This window comes from Cyclopterus lumpus, chromosome 1 (assembly GCF_009769545.1).
Source record: "Cyclopterus lumpus isolate fCycLum1 chromosome 1, fCycLum1.pri, whole genome shotgun sequence".
NCBI classification, from domain to species: Eukaryota; Metazoa; Chordata; class Actinopteri; order Perciformes; family Cyclopteridae; genus Cyclopterus; species Cyclopterus lumpus.
In genome coordinates, this window is record NC_046966.1 from 2,958,354 (window position 1) to 2,978,639 (window position 20,286).

At 43.6% G+C, this 20,286-nt stretch overlaps 2 protein-coding genes across 4 annotated transcripts; one reads left to right on the plus strand and one right to left on the minus strand.

Moving 5' to 3' along the window:
• Positions 1 to 413: 413 nt before the first annotated feature.
• LOC117736842 (NACHT, LRR and PYD domains-containing protein 14-like) lies at positions 414 to 8,430 on the plus strand. 3 transcript variants are annotated; one of them, XM_034542461.1, is made up of 9 exons: positions 414 to 594; positions 3,167 to 4,796; positions 5,317 to 5,661; positions 5,767 to 5,934; positions 6,020 to 6,190; positions 6,359 to 6,574; positions 6,901 to 7,074; positions 7,675 to 7,848; positions 8,251 to 8,430. In XM_034542461.1, exons 2-9 carry the CDS (start codon positions 3,184 to 3,186, stop codon positions 8,264 to 8,266), a joined length of 2,877 nt encoding a protein of 958 aa, XP_034398352.1. In that variant the 5' UTR covers positions 414 to 594; positions 3,167 to 3,183; the 3' UTR covers positions 8,267 to 8,430. The 3 variants fall into 3 exon arrangements, with proteins under 3 accessions (XP_034398352.1, XP_034398342.1, XP_034398361.1); XM_034542451.1 differs by lacking the exon at positions 414 to 594 and adding an exon at positions 1,183 to 2,079; XM_034542470.1 differs by lacking the exons at positions 414 to 594; positions 8,251 to 8,430 and adding an exon at positions 1,183 to 2,079 and having other exon boundaries at positions 6,901 to 7,055; positions 7,675 to 7,771.
• A 3,415-nt stretch (positions 8,431 to 11,845) lies between these two features.
• On the minus strand, positions 11,846 to 18,935 carry tmem132a (transmembrane protein 132A). Its single transcript, XM_034544935.1, has 11 exons — positions 18,759 to 18,935; positions 18,427 to 18,639; positions 18,231 to 18,318; positions 17,587 to 17,716; positions 17,235 to 17,492; positions 16,951 to 17,103; positions 16,506 to 16,701; positions 16,245 to 16,388; positions 15,296 to 15,498; positions 13,787 to 13,928; positions 11,846 to 12,757 (listed from the first exon to the last, which is right to left on the minus strand). The coding sequence occupies exons 1-11, from the start codon at positions 18,933 to 18,935 to the stop codon at positions 11,846 to 11,848; spliced, it is 2,616 nt and encodes an 871-aa protein (XP_034400826.1).
• Between the last annotated feature and the right edge of the window lie 1,351 nt (positions 18,936 to 20,286).

Below are 20,286 nucleotides of genomic sequence, written 5' to 3' on the forward strand. Positions count from 1 at the left end.
TAACATAAAAATTAAATGTGATCTAACAAAGAGTTAAAAGTAGTTTCCTTCAAACTGTCATTACAGAACGGACACCACACAACATAATACATGAGATGCATTTGAAATGTTCTTAGACTGAATGCCAGCCTACTAACTTTGGTTTAAGTGTAATCTTAATTGACAGGAGCTAGTATTTTTGTAATTAATTGCATCAGTGATCTGGTTTTAATGTTAATATTAATGTTTTAATGTGTGGCCTACATAAGCTATCGATTTATATCAGTGTGCGTCGCGAATGACGGTCATATCCTAACGTCTTTATGAGCGTTGTGGTTTATGTAAATGTTCATGGACACCAGTGACCAGCAGGGGGCGGCGCAGAGGCGAGTCGTCAACAGTGCAGCTGAAGTGCGCGCGGGGACAGACCCGCCCCGCCCCCCTCCGTCTTCCTGAGAAATAACGTTTAGACAGCTAACGTCAGTTGACGCAAGTCACGTCCGCAGCTCTGCAGCTCCACGGAGTCCCGGTCCCAGTGTGTTTTTACTCGCCCCACTAATGCACGCGTCAACGACACCGGCTCGTGTCCGTCCCGGAAGCCGCCCGCTCGTCTCGGTAAGCAAGGCTGAGTTACGAAGAAGCAACGCTAGTCTCTTCGTGGGCTGCTCAGCTGGAGCGTTACAGACGGGCTGAACCCGGCGAGAGAAACCACGACTAACTGTTCCGGTCCTGTCGTTAATTTCGTTTTCCTCTTGTCCGGCGGAACATGACGCAGTCGGTTTATGACCACAACGTGGTGCAACTCGTGTTTAACTCTATTTAAAATGTCATCACGGAAGTAGCGCTCGCGCCACAGCCTTCTCCTCCAGACACGAAACCAGTGGTTCTCAAACGGTTTCTGTCGCTTCGGAGGAAGAACACTGTTCGTGCCCCACCGCCCCAGTAAAATTGTAACTAAATGGTCTATGCAGAATTTTTATTGACTCCTCCATCTGTGCTTTTTCAAATAATAGAATAAAGAAAATTGTAATCACTTTCAAGTAAACCAGATGGCTCCATCAGACAAAAACAAATAAAAAGTGCAATCACTTTGTTAGAACAATGCAAATAAAGTTGTGCAAAAAAGAACTAATATATATATATATATATAAAATAGCTTATTGTGGCTGCAATTAACATGTTTGGCACTGAATATATGTTCAAGATAATAACAATAAAGTGCAAACTGTGAAAAAACTAAACAAAACAAGTTCAAATATGTGTTGTAAATATCTTGTCTGCCAGCTGAGGAAGGTGCTGCTCTCTGCCTTGAACATGAAGATTTAATTCATTCAGCTTTCCAAATATGTCACTGAGACGGGGCGACTTCCTCAGAAATTATTCATCAGCAAACTTGCCTGCAAATTAATAATTATAATTGAATAAATAAATGAGAAACTGAGTCCACCTCCTCTTTGCAGAATAATATGTGTATGGATAATATGTGTACAATTTCAATTGTATTGTACTGTAATGACGATTTTCCCGCATGCGGTATTCACCAAGTTTCCTCTAAAAGAACTCCCGTGGCTCATCTCCGTGAGTGGGGTGTAATGTCTCCGTGTTGGGCTTCATACTGTCCGCTGCCAGAGTTTCAGACATACAACACAGACTGGTCTCGATGCAGATGAGGAGAGACCTGCCAAATGTCTCTTCATTGTGCTAAGCTACTAAGCTACACGTGAGTCTTATGCTGCGTTCGCACCAAGGCAGCGTTAAAGGATCGCGCATGCGCACGCGTAACCTGTTAACGCCGTAACCGTAACGTAAACATGTACACGTAGTTTTGTAATATGTGAAGTTGTCCGCACTGCCCCCCCTCGAAGCCCCACAGTTTGAGAACCAACTGTGAACGAACTAAACCAACAGCAGGGAGGACCTGTGACCTGAGGCAGACACCCAGGAGACATCTCCTATGATTGGGCTTCTACTCTTTCTGCTTTGTTTTTACCACAAAGAAAAGATTTAAACAAGTAAACTGTTCTCTTGTGCCACACATCGGAAACCCCGTTAATGTAACGCCTGATGACCGGTGGTACTAAAGGATCCATATGTCTCCAGGTGATTCATGCTGAGATGAAGATTATGTGTTCACAGTGAGTTAGTGTGTTGCACTTTGTATGCAAGCAGATCGTTTAGTATTTCAAGAAAATTCATGTAACGTATATCTTTAAAATCTGTGATACTTTTCAAATTAATTTCCTGTGTGCGTGCGTAGCTTGATAGATGATGTGGGGACATGCGATATGACTTCCACTCATGTAGCGGTTGAAACTGGATCTTTTGTTGGCACAATAAATACCTTTCGATTAACTAAATGACTGTTGCTATCTAACAGGTGAGACACCACTGGTCTCAATACAAAGAAACCCGATGACGACCCCCTCGGCTCCTCTCTCCCACCGGTGTACTTTTCCCAAACAAACTGACGTCAACCACCCAATTAGTTACTCGTCTATTTATCAAATTGGAATAAGTCCAGGTTGACAATCTGCTCTGGCCGTGTGACACTCGTGGACGCCACATACAACTTTGCACATTTTCATAGTTTTGTGAGCCAGGGCCCCATTTCTCGTACCTGGCTAACGTAGTTAGCGGGATAAATTTTCCGGATGAGATTACACAAGTCAGGGTTTTCGGTTCCTCGAAGCAAGTTTGGCAAAATCACCATGGCAACACGTCCAGAAATTTGAACCTGCTCCAGCCCAGGCTCATTCAGTCTAGCTTCCTCATTGATGAAGGAGCCACGTATGAGAAATAGGGCCCTGGACTGAGCGAGGTCTTTTACATTATTTTACAACTCATAAACTTATAGTAGTTCTTCATAATCAAGTGCATATGTCTACTAAGGCTTCATGATTTGATTATATCCAATTAGTTGTACAAATAAACCAGGAATAATGTGGTCTAACACAACATTTATGATTCACACCATTGTTTACTTCATTTTACCTGCACACTTATCTTGTTCATCATGTGAGGGGAAACGTCACCACAACACAATAATCACTAGAGATGAGTTTGTATGGAATTCAACCAGCAGGAGTTAAATCCGCTGTTGTCTCTTTGCTGCAGACACACTTTAACTGTCCTTTGATAACACAAACAGCTTTTGTATTTTACGCTCACCGTCTTCTCATCTTTTCAGGAACCACTTCCTCTGTGATGGATCTCCAAAGCTGTCTGAAAACCACCCTGAAGAACAAATATCAGAAACTAAATGAAGAATCCTCAGAAAAGTTGTTACTTCCTTCGAGACTTTGCTATCGACGGCTCAAGCACGACTACCCGCTGTCTAATTTGCACCAGCACGAGTTTAGATATGTTGACAATTCTGACCTTCACACTTGGGTTGTTTTTGAAACCGTCCCGCTTGCCGATATTTTATCGTGCGAGTGCAAACATAACGGCAGCCGAAAAACGGTCATCACCTTAGGAGTGTGCGGAGTTGGCAAAACCACAGCGGTGCAGAGTTGTGCTCTGGCGTGGGCCGAGGGGAAAGGGCACCGCGACATCAAGCTCCTGTTTCCTCTCACGTTCTGGGAGCTGTATTTGCTAAGAAGTGAATTGAGCCTTATTGAACTCCTCCACACGTTTTACCCTGACTTGAAGGACCTCGACTTCTCCTGCCTGAATGAAAACAACGTGTGGTTTGTCCTCGACGGACTGGACGAGTATCATCGCCCGCTAAACTTCAGCTGTCCAACTGTGAGTGATGCTTCTGAGGTATCCACGGTGGATAACATAGTGACCAGTCTGATCAGGGGGAACTTACTTCCCAGTGCTCATATATGGATAACGACCCGATTTGCAGCGGCGACACAAATCCCCAGTTGCCATTTGCTTAAAGAGACTGCGGTTCAAGGGTTCAGTCATGAACAGAAGGAGCAGCTCTTCAGGACGGTGATCGGTAACGAGGACCTGGCCAACAAAGCCTTCAACCACGTGAAGATATCAAGGAGTCTGGACTTTCTCTGTCAGATACCTCCGATCTGCACCATCATGGTAAACGTGCTGAAGGATCATCTAAAACCAGACGCTGGGTTTAAAATCAACCCCCTGAATTTAACCCAGATTTACACAAATCTGGTCAAAGCATCCAACCCGGACATTGTTGCCAAGCTGAAAAAGCTGGCACTGCGTCGAATGGGAAAGGCTCATGTGATGTACGAGTCAGATTTCCCAGAGAGCGACCTCAGCGTTGAGGAAGCGTCCACTTTCTCCAAGGAGTGTCCTCTGGTGTTGAGAGAAGAGACGGGGCTCCATAACACCACGGTGTTTCGCTTCGGCCACTCGAGCATTGAGGAGTTCTTGGCTGCGTCTGCTAAATTGGACGATTTTGAAACGGGTCCCGTCTACTCTAACCGTTGTCGGTTTCTGGTGGACCAGGTGCTGCAGAATGCCGAGGGAAAGAAGGACGTCTTCCTGCGCTTCATCTTTGGCCTCCTTAAGGAACGGGGCATGCTGGAGCCCACTGATCCGCTGTTTGAGCAAACCAAGAAGAAGGTCCTGGAGAACATTCTGTCCTACAGCGCCGTGGCCTTGTTCCACTGTCTGAGGGAGTACGACAACCAGGCTTTACTGGGAGAGGTCAAGTTCTTCCTGAACTACGGCTTCTCTCCGTTCCGTGAGTTCTCGCCAACACATTGGAATTATATGATGCAAAGGACCAGCAATTTTGAAGGGATGAGGGAGAGTTTTGAGATGCAGTTGTCCACGAGATGTGATGACAGCCTCCTCAAGCAGCTGCCAGCTATTTTGAAATCCAAGAAAGCCATGTATGTTTGCACACAGTGATTGTCCTACACAGACCAAAAATGAATACAAGTATAAAAAGTGTGATGATTCCGACATGTACAGTACATGTTTCACATATGGATACCTAACATTCTTAAACACCCCTAAAACTGTAAACCTCTTATCTTACATCTATGATTTGTTCTTGTGTTTTTATTACCCATTGATTTCTGGGATCCACCAGTGCTTTTCACATTTTACTATATGACTCCTACCAAGATATTATTATATTATATTATTTATATATATATATATATATATATATATATATATATATAATTATTCTTTCATTTTATATGGGCATGAGGACCTTGCTAAAAACAAAATAAAAATTGGTGAGTGTTTATACTCTTAAGGAGTGCACTGTACGTCCAAGAACAAGTCACTTAAAATAATGAATTTCTTCTTCTGTGCTATAATTGGTGTTGTGTATTGTTTATGATAGAATAAGGCTGTTTTTCTCAATGTCAACCCATCCCATAAAGTCCCATCTCCTTGCAGGCTGCGATTCTCCAACCTGACCGATAAGTGTTGTCCAGCCTTAGCAGCAATCCTGAGCACAAGAGAGTCCTACCTGAGGGAGCTGGACCTCGGATACAACAGCATCAGTGACGATGGAGTCGAGGAACTTGTGGAGGGGCTGAGCGACCAAAACTGCCGGCTGAAGACGGTAAGGTTGCCAGGCTGTGGAATGACCTCGCATGCCTGTAAATTCCTGGCCAAGGCCCTGAGACGGTCCCTGAAACTCCAAGAGTTGGATCTCAGCATGAACGAAATAGGAGATGACGGAATGAAACATCTCGCAGATGGTTTGAGATCTCCTGAATGCAAGATAGCAACACTGAGGTAAGTGTAGCTCAAACTTAATGTGTTGACAGTTGGCTTTAAAAGGAAAAGAATGTTCTGCACATGTAGCTTTTCTGTTATGTTGTTGGATCATTTTTCTCACAGATTATCACAGTGCAACATTGAGCAAAAGGGCTGCTATCATCTGGCCTCGGCTCTGCAGATGAACTCCAGCAGCCTGAAAGTGTTGGATCTGAGCATCAACACGGTCGGAGACAAAGGCGCCAATGAGCTCTTTAAGAAATGTGATATATCGCAGCTTACGAAGCTGGAGTGAGTGTGACCTCAGAAATGCATTCACCTCATCTTGTCAACATGCATGAATACACATCTAATCCATTACATTTGTCTTTGGCAGGATGTACCACTGTGGCCTCACCGTGTTAAGCTGCGGAAGTATCGGCGAAGCTCTGAAGTTCGAAAACAGCAACCTGGTCGAGCTCAATTTGAGCAACAACAACTTGAAAGATGCAGGTTTTGAGCTCATCTGCCAGGGCATGTACGCGTGGTGTAGTCTGGAAAAACTCAAGTGAGTGCCTGAAATTTCTCCTTTTGATTACTTGCTGACTGAAGTAAAAATGCTTGGCAAGAAGAATAAAATGTGTTACGGCTAAGTTCAGAAAGTTCAAATGAGAGACTTCATTCGATGCTCATGTCCTGATAACGCGAACATGTGTTTTCTCTTGTTTCCCTTCAGCGTGTCCAGATGTGGAATCACTGGTCAGGGTTGCAATTATCTGGCGACTGTGCTGTGCTCAGTCTCCCAGCTCTACAGCGGGTTGATGAAGAAGACCGACTGGCAAGCAGTGGAGCTGGAAGACCTGGACCTCAGCATGAACTGCCTCAGAGACAACGGAGTCAAAGAGATCTCATCTGGCCTGAAGAATCCACTGAGTCATCTGAAAACTCTCAAGTAAATCTTTAGTTTATTTTCATTGTGTACTTATTCCACTGACTGTGTGTAGAAAACAGAAGAAGGAACAGAAGAATTAAGGCAGATGATCTTAAAACACGACAAACATGTTTCCTGTTTCCAGCATATTCCTCCCACAGCTGTGTCTACACTTGCTTTAAAGCAACGTCTCCGAGAAAGATTATTATATTGGACACATTTTAATGCTTACTGTCCGGAACATGTCGCTCGATGCCGCCAAGAAGACGGAAGTAACTAAAACTTCATTGCACAAATGTTCCAATAATAGAGCAGTACTCTACAGTGTGATTTCTGTCCCGTTTCAGCCTGAGCGACTGCAGCCTGACCGATGACTGTTGTCCAGAGCTCGCCTCAGGACTCGCTTCAAAGGAGAGCGTGATCAGTGAGCTGGACCTGTCGGGCAATAAGCTTCAAGATAAGGGAGTGAAGAAACTCTGCGTGGGACTCAAAAGCCCTCAATGTAAACTTGAGAAGTTGTCGTAAGTTTTTGTTCATTCAGTACTTTTTAAAGAATTCCCAAATATTTAGGTTTGTATATCTCTAAAAGATGTTTTGTGAAATTGCAGCATATTTAATTGGTGTTCTCACCAGATGTATTATTTCTCCATGCTTAGATCTTTCTGTTACCATATTTATAATACTATATAAATGTGGGTTATTCCTGCATTATAAGCGGTGTGGTGCCTGTCGGGCTTTAACGCTCACGTTCAAAAGGAGCTGTATGGGGCGGGGCTGTATGGGGCGGGGCTGTATGGGGCGGGGCTGTATGGGGCGGGGCTGTATGGGGCGGGGCTGTATGGGGCGGCGCTGTATGGGGCGGCGCTGTATGGGGCGGCGCTGTATGGGGCGGCGCTGTGGAGATGTCCAGTATGCTGGAGGCTTCGATATGGAGAGGCCAGCTCTGAAGCATTGAGATTTGATACCCAGCCAGGTGGAATAGTCTTTTTTAAAAGGCTCTATACCTTTTAGTCCATATTTTAATAAACACTGGTTAATTATGCAACGAGCACATGATGCATTGCCTATGATGGGTTATTTCTAACTAGTGTAGGGGGTAAAGTGGTTCTGTTTCTCTCCAGGCTGAGGACCTGTGGCCTGAGCTCGAGGAGCGTTCCCTTCCTGACCGCCGCCCTGAAGTCAAACCCCAAACATCTGGCGGAGCTGCATCTGATGGGCAACAACCTGGAAGACTCGGGAGTCCGAGTGCTTCTGGAACTAACAAGGAACCAGAAATACTGCCTACATACAATAGAGTGAGTACGGTTATCTGTTGATGATCTGATGATCTAATCATTCACAGGGGAGATTAAATGTCTCACTTATGAAGCAGTAAAATAGGCTAATGTATGTATCTGTGTGCTTGTGAATCATCTGCTCTTGGATTCAATGAGCTTCGCTCTAAAATTGAAGGAACAGGTTCTTGAATAGAGCTAAAATAAAAATTCACAACTGACTATTGTTTTGCTGTAACTCAAGAACTATTATGCCAATTTCACACAAATGTATAAAAGGATGACGTGAGGACATTTTGGACAGATGTCCATGGCAACAAGAAGCATCCAAACGTGAGGCTGTGATGATGGTTGAGTTCTGACTGCAGGGGGTGCTGCTCACCTTCAGACCCAGAGGCTTTCATGTGTCTTCTTATCTTTCAGCGTCTTGGCAGACTGAGGAGAGAACAAGACACGCGGTCACGCTTCCTCAAACCTTCTCAAAGTATTTCAAGTGCTTCATCTTCTCTGTTTAAAAGAGATTTTCCAAGAAGACGTTATACACCCAACATGTGTTTCAAAGCAAAAATCTGTTCGCAATTAAAACATTTTTTGTAAATTTTATTTTTTGTGATTATTTCATGTTTAATTAATATATCTGTAGTGCCTTCGTTCTAAAATAGCCTACATGTGCTTTCTTAGGCTGCAGTGCATAGATGCTTAAGATCATCTGAGAAAAGTGATACAAAAATTTATGATTAATGTTTTCCAAACTTATTTTGAATACAAAGTTGTCATAACAATAAAAGTGGTGCAGTACAGCAACATGTGTCAAAGAGGAGTAAAATGCATAAGAAAGTATGCAAACAAGCTCCATTAAACCCGATGGTAGTCCCACAATTAGTGCTGTTACCATAAAGCTTTGTACACATTTTCATCTCCATACTCTTCATTCATTTTCTATATATGTTTCCTACAATGTATGAGAAATAAATGAACACAAATTGAATCCATATCTTTATTTACATCTCAGGAAGACCGACTCCAGACTAACGTTTGTTTCTGCTTTTGGGATGTTTGGTCTTTTTTAGTAGCAATGCATGTATTCATACCTCAACAATGTAATTCACAATTGTGTTATATCATTGTTCGTATTCGGGCAACCAGCGGGGAGACGTTTATTTTCCTGTTTTTAAGAATACAATCTTAAAATGGCTCCAAAGTCGACCCGGACACATCTGGTTGGATGTTTACTGACATATTTGTTATTGGCACATATTCTCGCTTTCCTTTTCTGGGTACGGTTGACTTCTTGGCCAGTCGTGTGTCCTTGGCAGGTCTCCCCATGTTTGGACAATGCTGACGTCCTCTTGTCTGCTCTCATGCCGATCCTGATGATGTAATCACAGAAGTCACATGTACTTATTCTTCAACCGTATCTCTTTTTTTTTATATAGATAGATAGATAGAGAGAGACCATGGTGGAGATTATTCCAGATGTGTCACCCTTCTTTAATTTATTACCGATGCTAAAAAAGACTTCACAATGTTTCCTCGCTTAGTGTGGAAGGAAAATGTTTTATGCGTGTTAAACTTGTACAACAATATGTCTTCATATACGAGTTAAAGCTTTTGTAACGAGTGTTTATATCTGACCTATAACCTAACTTTGACTACTTTTCTAAACACAAACCGAGGCCAACGAGGTGCATGTGTCCCACAGCTGACCCCTGCTAACACAATAAATACGCTTAGAGACATCAATAATTTGGCCTGGCTCTGAAATGGCTTCATCAGCTCGGACCCAGGTCCATGACGCATAGAATTATACAACCAGTCTTAATATATGTCAAAAAATCATAGAAGGCTATATTCTAGTATGAATAAAGTTACTTAAAAGTTGTAGTATAATATGTTAAAAAAAAACTAATTAAGAGCATTAGTATAGTATGTTCGGAAGGGTCTAAAAAAGGGATATTATAGCGTTCAAATAAAGTCATAAAAAAGTCATAGTTTCAACACCCTACATTTAGATTCATAAGAAAACGGTTTATGTAACTTGTTATGATCAACACATCTGGTTTTGCAACAGATCATTCCTAGAAATTAGGAAGTTGGCAATTGGCAGAAAGAAGAATGACTGCGTCCCGTACAAGAATCATGTGTTCTGCCAAAAGGTCATCTGGACCCAAACGGAGGAAATCAAATGAAGGAACAATACCGTATTTTGGAAAGCCGGATGGGCTTTGGTTGTTGATTCAACCGACTGGTCTGATTGGTGGAAGGTCTCCTAGGACGGATGAATTTACACTATAAATATATGCTGAACATTCTCACACATTGGACTGGTTGAATGTTGCCTTGTGCTTATTAATACGCTTCAACGTCTCTTCTCGTCATTTTGCCACAACAATAGGCAGTACTGTGTACAGTACTATTGCTTCTTATCACTATTTTAACATACTGTAGCATGTTAAAATAGTGATACAAATTCATAGTCCAGTATATTAAAATAGTCATAAAAAGCAATAGTACTGTATGTTTAATAAAGAGCCCAAAAGTACATATCTGTACTTTAAAATGACGGCGCCCTCTAGCAGCAGTAGTAATTATGACTTGTCTGTCGGAAGCAAACAAAAAAGTGTTGCTATTCATATACACAACTTCAGAGTTTAAAAAGGAGATTTCAGTCAATGTAGGTTTCTTTTAGCCATGATGATCATGAATCCTGAACCTTAGCCAATTGGGCATTATTGTAACCATGAAGGTCCCCAAATGTCACCAAGTAGTCATTGAAACCTAAAACATGAAGTTTCCAGTTACTGTGTTGTGTATTGTCGCATCATATTTTTAAACAGTCCCGCTGACATCCGATTAGAAAGAACTTCAACGTGTTGTTGTATTATATATATCTTTTTATTTTCATCTGGGAACAGAAAAATAGGGACTACAGTTATGGACGATCAGAGGTGTTGGAAAGGTACAAGTACATCGGAACAGTTTGACAAGAACGAGATGAAACCGTGACGAAGCACCAGCAGTGTCGGCCCTTCCTGGAAGCTGAACTTATTGGAGACGAGTCATAACATGTTAGAGATCTACAATTCCATCATAGACGGTTTTATTACTGGTTTCTGTGGAGAATAGTCAGCACACATCTGGTTTAGGGCCTTCGGGTGGCTCACCTCTGACCGAGGTACAGAACAAGAGTCTTTCTGGACTAACCCTCCAATGACTTTTAGCATTTTGATTATTTTCTTATATTATTGTATTCTATATTTTTTACCGAATAATTTTGGATATAATGTATTCTATCGTGTCTGCAGGATTACTACAGGGAGCTCTCAGTTTGATACAGCTGGTTTGGTTTTCTCTCTCCAGTCGTATCGTTGTCTAAATGTCTGAGGGCATATCCTCAAGCTCGGAGGGACAACCCTGACCGACTCTTATTTGGGTGATGAAACTTCTGTTAGTGCTTCAAGAGGAGCCCTCCGTAGTTGTTGGGTGGTGTGGCTTCTACAGAGGACAGTTTATGTTTTTTTAATTCTACCTAGAGACGACATGTAGAGCAGATATCTACATAATAGCCACGACTTCTCACGGCCCTGAGACGCATGTGCCGGTGCTGAGATGCTGCTGTGAGATATTGTTACAAATTCAGAGGTGTGAAAGTGAGGACTGACAAGACATCCATCCAGCAGCCCTTAACCCGAGCCGGTTAAGAGCTGCTATGTGGTGTCAAGATATCTGTTAAACCTGGCCCCTTATCTGTGCCACAAGGTGTGTAAAACGTCCGAACTCAGAAAAAAAGAGAACAAATGAAAGTGTTTATCTTTGGGACAAACTCCTGACCTCCATAGCGGCTCCAAGACACACAGTCACAGGAAGGAACGACAGAGAAGGACCAACTGATCTTGAAACGTAATAGAGTCATTTTGTAGGAGACGGCTTGCCTCTCGGTGTCATATAATTATAACCATAATTCACTTCATGTTACTTTTGAGCACAGATTTGAGCTTAAATTCAGCCCGTGCATTTATCAGCACATGATCTCGACCTCTTTAATATCCTCTGTATTGTTCGGCTCCTGCTGCTGCTTTATCTCGTCGCCCCCTTCTCTCTTCTCCCTCTCCTTTTCCTCGTGGGCCCTTGTACCTCCCTCTAGTTCTCCTTCCATCTCCTTCTCCGTCCTTCTGTCTCGCAGGGCACAGGGCAGACAGTTGACCAGGAAGAGGACAGCAGAGAGACAGAGCAGAGAGAGGACGGCGCCCACACCCACCTCCAGTTCTCTGGCTGCTCGCCCTTCCACGTCCTCCTCCCGCTTTCCGTCCTTCTCCTGGCTTGGGGAGAAGTACACAGCGCCCTCCTCCTGGCTGGGCATCAGCACAGCTCTTTCCAGATTGTTCCGACTGACCATCTCACCGTACCCCAGCTGGTTCCAGTGTCTTTCAGGCCTATTCCCACTGATTTTGTCATAGTAGTCACTGCTTACATTCTCACTTTCGTCCTCGTCAAAGTTCGATGTATAGATGTCGCTGTCTGATTCAGCCAGCGTGCCCGAGATGTCGAGATCGAACGTATCCCCCTCATCATCCTTATCCCCTACTGGCTGCAGGAAGTCCAGGTCCAGGTTGACTCTTATCCAACCAGATCCCCTCGCCAGCCTCCTGGCCCCGCCTCCTCCTCCGGTGTCTGTCCAGTCCCTGTTTCCTTCACTGATCGAGTTGGAGGTGATTGGCTGGTCAGTGCAGGTTGAAACCAGAAGTTCTGCGGGCAGCAGAGGTCCGCCTCCATCCCCCTGGGCGAATATGCGTGGGCTGGAACCGGGCATCACAACAACCACAGTCTCAGCCAATGAGGAAAGACGTAGGACAAAGGGAAGGTCGCTAAAAGAGGAGAGGAGGGAGGCGGTGTCGTCACTGAACTGGAGCCAGACACTGATGGACGCCTCCTGGAGAGACACAACAAGATAGGAATGGAAATAAAATGAGGTGGACAAGTCTTGTTTCACATTGTTACTTTAAATAAATAAAATGTAGCTCTGTGGTTTTAACTAACTAACCTCGTGCACATTCTTAAATAGTGGCCTTAATTCAGAGGACCAGGCATTTATTAATAATTGTCTCTGTTTTTATCAGCATTTTTAGTTATATTTAGAAGCCTCTATGGTTTCTGATCTGTTACAGTTTAAAATGTAGTTCTCAATACACTTTTCTTTATAAAAAATAACCACATGTCCTGTCATATTCATCACTAAACATTCAAGACTGTCCATTCCAAGGAGTTGTTTCATGCGTTATTCATGTATTAGTGACATTAGCTTAGTCTTTGTCTGATCACATCTACATAGAACGTGGAAATGTGTGCATTTGTGTTAATAAATGGATGGTATAGCGCATTTCTAGTCTTCCGACCACTCAATACACGACATTCATCATGTCAGTCACCCATTCACACACTGATGACAGGGACTGCCAAGCTGCCGAATGCCCATCAGGACTAAGTACACATTCACCCTATAGTGTATACACCGTAGGCACAGCCTTTGGGATTAACAGGCGACCCTATCTATCTCTGAGCCACAGCCGCCCCACCCAATCATCATAATCGCCTTCCAGTCACCTGGTGATGGTTGTATAGGATGTTGTAGGCCGTTACTGTGGTTGTTACAATGGAAGGGTTGGTTGGGTTAGCCGTGACTGACATGCCAAGGCCGCTGATCACTTGCACAGACAGGTCCCAAGGAGTAACGGGGTCAGAGGTCACAGTGATGTCACATCTGCCCAGCACGCCATCCCACTGCTCAGAGACGACCTGAGAGAAAGAGATAGTGGATGATGATGTTTGATGATGACCAGGAAGTGAAGATGTTCAACAGATTTGATGTTCAACTATCACCTACATTGAGTGATGTCTTTCCTGGTTGTAAACCAATCAGGTTGTTGTGGGCGCCAAGGGAAGCCACCCGAGGGTCCTCTACTCTCAGCCAATTACGGACCAGCTCTGTAACATCCACGAACCAATCAGATGAGCCCAGAAGGTGTGTGGTTCTGCTATGAGAATCCTGAGCTGTGAACTGAGTCAGAACCTGAACGGAGGAGCGCTGATACACTGGTACACACCTGAGAGAAACGGGACACACATGAAGAACTTAAATGCCTTAACTTGAGTGTGTCTGAGAGATAATACACAGATGCATAGGATCAAGCCATCAGAAAATACGTCATAGGTCAAACATCATAAACTTGCATCTCTGGCTCAGGTTCCCTGTGTAGTTTTAGCATTATGGAACAGTTTTCCTATCAGTGGGTCTCGGTTTCTTCCTTTTTTCCTCCCGGTTTTTTTGGGGGGAGTTTTCCCTGTGCTGATGTGAAGTCCCGGGACAGAGGTTGTTGTATGTGAAGCCCACTGAGACACACTTGTGATTCTGGGCTATACTATATAAATTTAATTGAATATGTTTTTGTTTGTGGTTAACATCGCAGGCTAGCAGAGACAACAGGAGTGAGGGGTTCAAATACAAGTTTTAAGTGTGCTTTTCATTGTTCATTGTACTATGCAACATCACATTACCAAAGTATCGGAGCAGTCTGTGCACACTGAGAAAACTACGTTTAATAGCGCTCCTAGCGATTGTGTATTAGCCTATGATGAGTTTACATGTTGCAAATGTTTCAATTCGCATTATGGGATGTATTAGGTGATTGTGGAAGGAATCCCGAAAACATCAAGACCCCACCAAATAAGTTACCGTCTGAGTAAATCAAGGACACAGCCTGGAGAATGGAGCAGGATGAGAGGACGCGCTCAGGGAATGTGGTGCCCTGTGTGACGGTTGCTTGACGGCCTGAGGACTGTTGTTTATGCGACGAGGGTTGGGTTGGCTAACACCTCACAGAAAGGATGAAGGGGGGCCTGACTTTAAGCTTAAATAAAGCTTTTATTGCCCCTCGATTCGGCAACATTTTGTTGACGGCCTTCATGGCAGAGGGAGCTCTCCTGAAGAAGGCCGAACACGACAACACAAAGCCTAACTTTACTAAAAGAGTTTCCTGAGTCCACAGAACATGACAACATTAGCTAGCGAGCTAGATACCTAGATGATTTTAGCTTCAGCGCAGCAAAATCACAGACTGGTGTTTGGTTCACGAGTAAATATGCGATGTGACCGCCATTAAGAAAGCCAGCTAGCTAGCTACTTACCATAGAGGTGAATGGAAAAAATCACGACGGTGATAACAGAGAATTAATTCAGCACACTCACCACAGGACCACAAAATAATAAAGAGGAACATTGTACACACTGTTCCAGCTTTAGATAACACTGTAGTCTTGAAGGCTTAGTGTCATGGCTGTTCCTTTATATCTATTTGTGATGGCCTTTCTTTTTTCTCTTTGGAGAAAAGTTGCAAAAGCTGATTGCTCTGTTGCATAAACCATAGAGAGGCTCAATAAACCACAGTGAAGACACACTGGGACTGTCTTCTACCCGGTCTTTGTGAAGTGGTTCCAGCCATCGATGGCGTTGAGAACAGGGTCTGCCAAGGACACTCGCAGGGGCACTGAAGGAGCCCACACCTCCACACACACAGAGCCGCGAAGTGCACCCAGTAGAAACTCCACCACTGCACAGGTGTTACCCAACCCTGATTCGCTGCCGTCCACAAAGAGGGTTGAGCAATCGCTGGACACCTGTGGTTAAGAAGAACACATACAGAAGACTCCCATTAAGCTGGCAATTAAAGGACATTAGTACCATATGTACATTAAGCATACATGTTATTGTGTTCTAATTGAATGTTAAAATGTAACGATATCACTTATTTAAAGTGCAGTAATCAATATCATTATACCATCAATTAGTTACATGTGTAATGTGAACGTTGCTTGTAGTGGCAAACCCACAGAGAATTATCACCAACTCTGTAGTTTCCGTCGCCTTGGCAGCGTTTTTTAAAGCCTCTCTGACCTTATTGTTTTGGTTTTAGAGATAAAAACCTTTCTGTTGTGGTTCAGTCTCATGGCTCTCCTTAACTCTTTATTCCAGGCAGCTTTTTTCAGAGTTCATTTAGCAGCTAAAGAGCCTTAACAGCACCAGCTAGATTCAACATGGCACTGAATGCACTAAACAAAAAAACTCCAAGAGCTTGAACTGCAATTCATAGTACATTTTATAATTTCCAAATGAAATAGTTTGAAAGTGTAAGTCAGACCATTGCGCTTTACGCTATATAAAAGCAAGTCCATTTACCATATCTGTCTGTTAGTCGTTAGAGTTTCACCATAGTTGATAGTGGCCATGTTTTGTCTATTCTGTCCTGGAAAGAGATGACGTCAATCTTCTGAATCTGGGTAACACAATTAATGAGCAAACCTGTACTATATATAATATCAGGCTGATCTTTTGACAGAGCTGTTGGTGTTTGACTGTGTTGCACCTTGACAGTGTTCTCGTTGGTAGAGTGGCACGTGACTGCAGAGGTGACATCCGACACCTTCCCATTATGGTTTATGGCCAGCACAATGACAGGAAGTGACACCGGCTGGTTGGTCAGTATGGCTGTGTTGATGATCGTGTTACTCTAAGGATAGAGGATTAGAACAAAATATGTTCAAACAGATCAGATTGTATGAATCTTTAAAAATGTGAACGATTATAAAAATGATGGATTAAAGGAATGGCTGAATGGATGAAGTACCTCTGTGATGGGAGCGATGCTAAAGATGTGTCGATCGGCAAATGAGAAGATGCTGACTGCTGCTCCATGTGGCAATAGTTGTTGTATATGCCCAGAGTACTCCACCCACCAGTTAGCAGACACCGTCATGGCAACACTGAAGCTCTGCCTCAGGCCGTGGACTGACAGACACACCACCTGCTGTAGTAAAGTGGGACTGCAGGGCAACAGAGCTCAGAGACTGAGCTGCTAGTATGTATATAGGTCTTTCATGTTCCAAACCTACATTCATGACACAGTGAAAGTACGAACTGACCAACTATGAACCCCAACTAATTGATTGGGAGTACAACAAAATCTGAATGCCCAATCAGTGATAATGGTGGTTATCAACTTTCTTTATTAAACAAGTTAGCTTCATCGGGCTCTGTGTCTGCTGGCTACGGTTATTGAACTCTCAACCTACTTGTGTGTGTGCTTTTGTGTGCTGTGTTTGCGGCACAGGATAGACACCACGTCATGTTTGGAGCCTTGGCTTCTCTCCAGGGTCACTGCCCACAAGTCAGAGGTCAGAGTTTTCTGGGCCACCATCGACACCAAGCCCTTCTTCACCTTCAGCCTGAAGACACAGACGGAATTTCAATGTAAAACTATAAGAGTGGTTGGTAGCTAGTGATACAGACTGTAATACAAAACATCATTTTAAGCATATAAAAGTAGTGTTTAGTACTGATATCATTTTGTGTTTACCTTATGACAACAAGCTCACCACTGAAGTTAGCCCTCAGATTCAAAGACACTCTGATTGGCTGTTCTATCAGGGCCGGGCCCCTGTGATAGCGAATCATGACATGGGGGTCCAAGCTAAGCTCCTCCTCTTCCTGCCCGTTCAAACATGTTTCTTCTTTCCCTTTGGCCCTGCTCTGCTCTCTCTGTTCCTCCTTCAGTGTCACTGCTTTGATATGGAAGAGCTGCCTCTGGGATTGAGCTGCTCTGTCCTCCACACATCTGGATGGACGGACAATTGGTACAAGAATTGATGTTGGAGTGACAGAAAGCAGCAACATTAAATCTCTCTACGTGTTCCTATTCATTCACATACCCTGGTGGTGTCAGATGGAGGTCGACCACAGTGTCGGAGGAGGAGTAGTAAAGCTGTATTTGGTTTCTGTTGGGAACCCGTTGGTGTCTGAGGGCCCATGGAACATGCCCCTGGGTGTCCTCATCAACACCTAGAGGGTATCTGAATGAAAGCATACATTTATTTGTCACACAGGCAATCATCGACAACACATAGAGGAAAACAAGGATTCATGGAAACTGCTTCGAAGACCTCTGTCCACGCACAACTTTCCTGCTATACATGGTCCTCGTCCTCCTGCCTAAACCCAATGGGCTTCAAACAACAACCTTTTCACACCCTCATCTCTAACCCTCACTTTTATTGCAGTCCCGGGTCACATTGCACCCGATCCCATTGCCATGGGGCTATGCTATGATCCTATCAATAATGAAATCATTACATCAATTCAGAAACTATTAAGATAGGCTAGCCATTTAAACATTTCCAAGTAGAAAAAGAATGACCTTTTTTACAATTGCATAATATTTTTCCGTTAACACTTCACCTCAGTGATGGAGAAGTTGTATGCTGGTGGCTGACAACTCTGCCTTGATGATTTCCCCTCCGCTGACGTTCTCGCTTCTGCATCCGGCGACGATGGTGGGGGTTAGTGTGCCACTTACCAAAATCCTGATGTGATTGGCTGGTGTGTTGATCCTCAAACCAATCGCTCGGCAGTGTCAAAGTTACCACGCAAAGCCCTAGAGGAGGCTGGGAAACAGGACGGACAGATGGATGGACAGATAAGAGTTCAGAAAGGGAAGTAGTGTAATGAATAACGGATAAGGACCCTAGGTAGAGATAGAATCTGGTCCTCACCTGTGTGATACAGGAGGCCTTGTGCTCCTCTGTGTCCTTGAAGGCATGCAGGGTGATGCAGGTCCCTTGGGTGCTGTTGTCACCCCGCTTATGGAAGAGCGTCCTCAGCCTGAACCTCTTCTGCCTGCCCTCATCCCTCTCTATCTCCACATGCTCTGAGAGGAGGGAGGCGTACAGCAGGGGAGAGAGAGGGAGGAGAGGCTCTGATAAGAGCTGTGGAAAAATTAAGAGGTATCTTACTACTTAGCGTGAGTGGTTTCAGTGGAATTAGTGAACATTCACATCATCAGTCAACTCACCCACAGATCTCTGTCCGCTCATTTTTCCATTACCTGTGTCACTGAGGAAGGGCCAAATGAAGCCTGGAGACCTGGTCTGGGGGCCTCGCCAGGCGGGCGCACCATAAACAGGCTCTGGGAGAAGGAGAAGGGGGTTGAGTTGGAGAAAAGAGGGCCCAGCTCCACCTGAGACAGAGGGAGGAACTGCCAGGCTGGAGGGACAACCGACATGTGGACCGGCAGGGAGAGAGGGAGGGGAGGCTGCATGAAGGATGGAGGGACTGAGGGAATAAAAAAGAAAGGAGAGGGAGGAAGTGAGAACCAAAGTCAAGAAAAGATGTATCTTACTTAATATTAAGATATATGGAAAAAGTACCCTTCTTTAGAAAGTTAAAGCCCCCCTTTACTCAGAAATGTGTTTTGCTTCTCATTCATTCACTGTGCACAATAACTAACTCTATGTGCTTTTTGATTTCACAATCATCTGTTAAAGAGGGAACGCTTCCCTTTAAATTGACACCTGCAGGGTTTATGAAAAAGGTGAAAATATAAAAGTTATGTGACAGAATTCATGGCTGAAACAGAAAGACTCTCTGGTGAATGAGTAACACAGACAAACACATTTACCTTAGTAAAGACTCACCTAAAATCCAAAAGAGCAGCAGAATGCTAACTCCTCCGTTGCCCCACAACACACCGGCCCAGCGGAAATCTGCCATCACTACAGACCTGATGCAAATAATATGAAACTATTTGGCATTAGATAATATCATCCAGTAGAAACGTTGAACATGTGTGCAGTAAATGTTTGACATCAAGTGTATTTCCATAACCCGAGTGGCACATTAGAACGTATTCAACTGAAACGCAGGTCTTCATCAGCAGGTCAGCTGTGAAGCTTAATTTTTAAGCCAATATGGAAATGAAGTCGTCAGAATAATGAACATTAGAACATCTACTGTTGAGACAAACAGTTGAGCAAATTTCAGTGTGATATTGTCAAAAGCTCCAGAACCAGCACGTAAATGCTACATTGATGTTAAATTGTAGCTTTTAATTAATCACGCTAGCTTGCTCGGGGTGAGTCAGCATGTTACACATACAATGATGGATGATGAACACATACTATGGTTAGCTAGCTAACAGTTATGGTTGGATGTAGTCGGGGTGTCCTGGAATAGCCCAGTATCATAGCAGTTACTAAAATAGTCACAAAATGCAATGTATTAGTTTCTTGTACAGGGATACTTATTGTCAATTTCTTTGTTTTGCGCAGCATAAAAGACTAACTAACTAAAAATAAAAAAATAAAAACTCTTTTTTTAAACATGTGGGTGCAAACAACAATGTCTCATCATTATCAGAGGCCATTTCCTTTTGAAAACAAGAGCTATTAGGTTTATTGATTGATCGCCAATCAAGGTGAGTATTTTGTTCTCCATGTCAGAGCTAATAAACAAAACGTTTTATAAATTGTGAAAATTGGCTCGGGAAATATTGTTACATAACACCTGGAGGGGAAGAGAACTTTACACGAAACCAACCGGCGCCCCACATGTAAAATAGACATAGGACCACCTAT

Excerpts from the sequence above, each read along its gene's own strand:
- LOC117736842 (XM_034542451.1), top strand. Across the intron at positions 6,191-6,358 it reads TGTAGTCTGGAAAAACTCAA|CGTGTCCAGATGTGGAATCA; the intron begins GTGAGTGCCTGA and ends GTTTCCCTTCAG. Across the intron at positions 7,075-7,674 it reads TGTAAACTTGAGAAGTTGTC|GCTGAGGACCTGTGGCCTGA; the intron begins GTAAGTTTTTGT and ends GTTTCTCTCCAG.
- tmem132a (XM_034544935.1), bottom strand. The coding sequence starts at position 18,935 with ATGTCGGTTGTCCCTCCAGCCTGGCAGTTCCTCCCTCTGTCTCAGGTG. Across the intron at positions 15,499-16,244 it reads CCAACGAGAACACTGTCAAG|GTGTCCAGCGATTGCTCAAC; the intron begins GTGCAACACAGT and ends TCTTAACCACAG. Across the intron at positions 13,929-15,295 it reads AACCACTTCACAAAGACCGG|GTGTGTACCAGTGTATCAGC; the intron begins GTAGAAGACAGT and ends CGTTTCTCTCAG.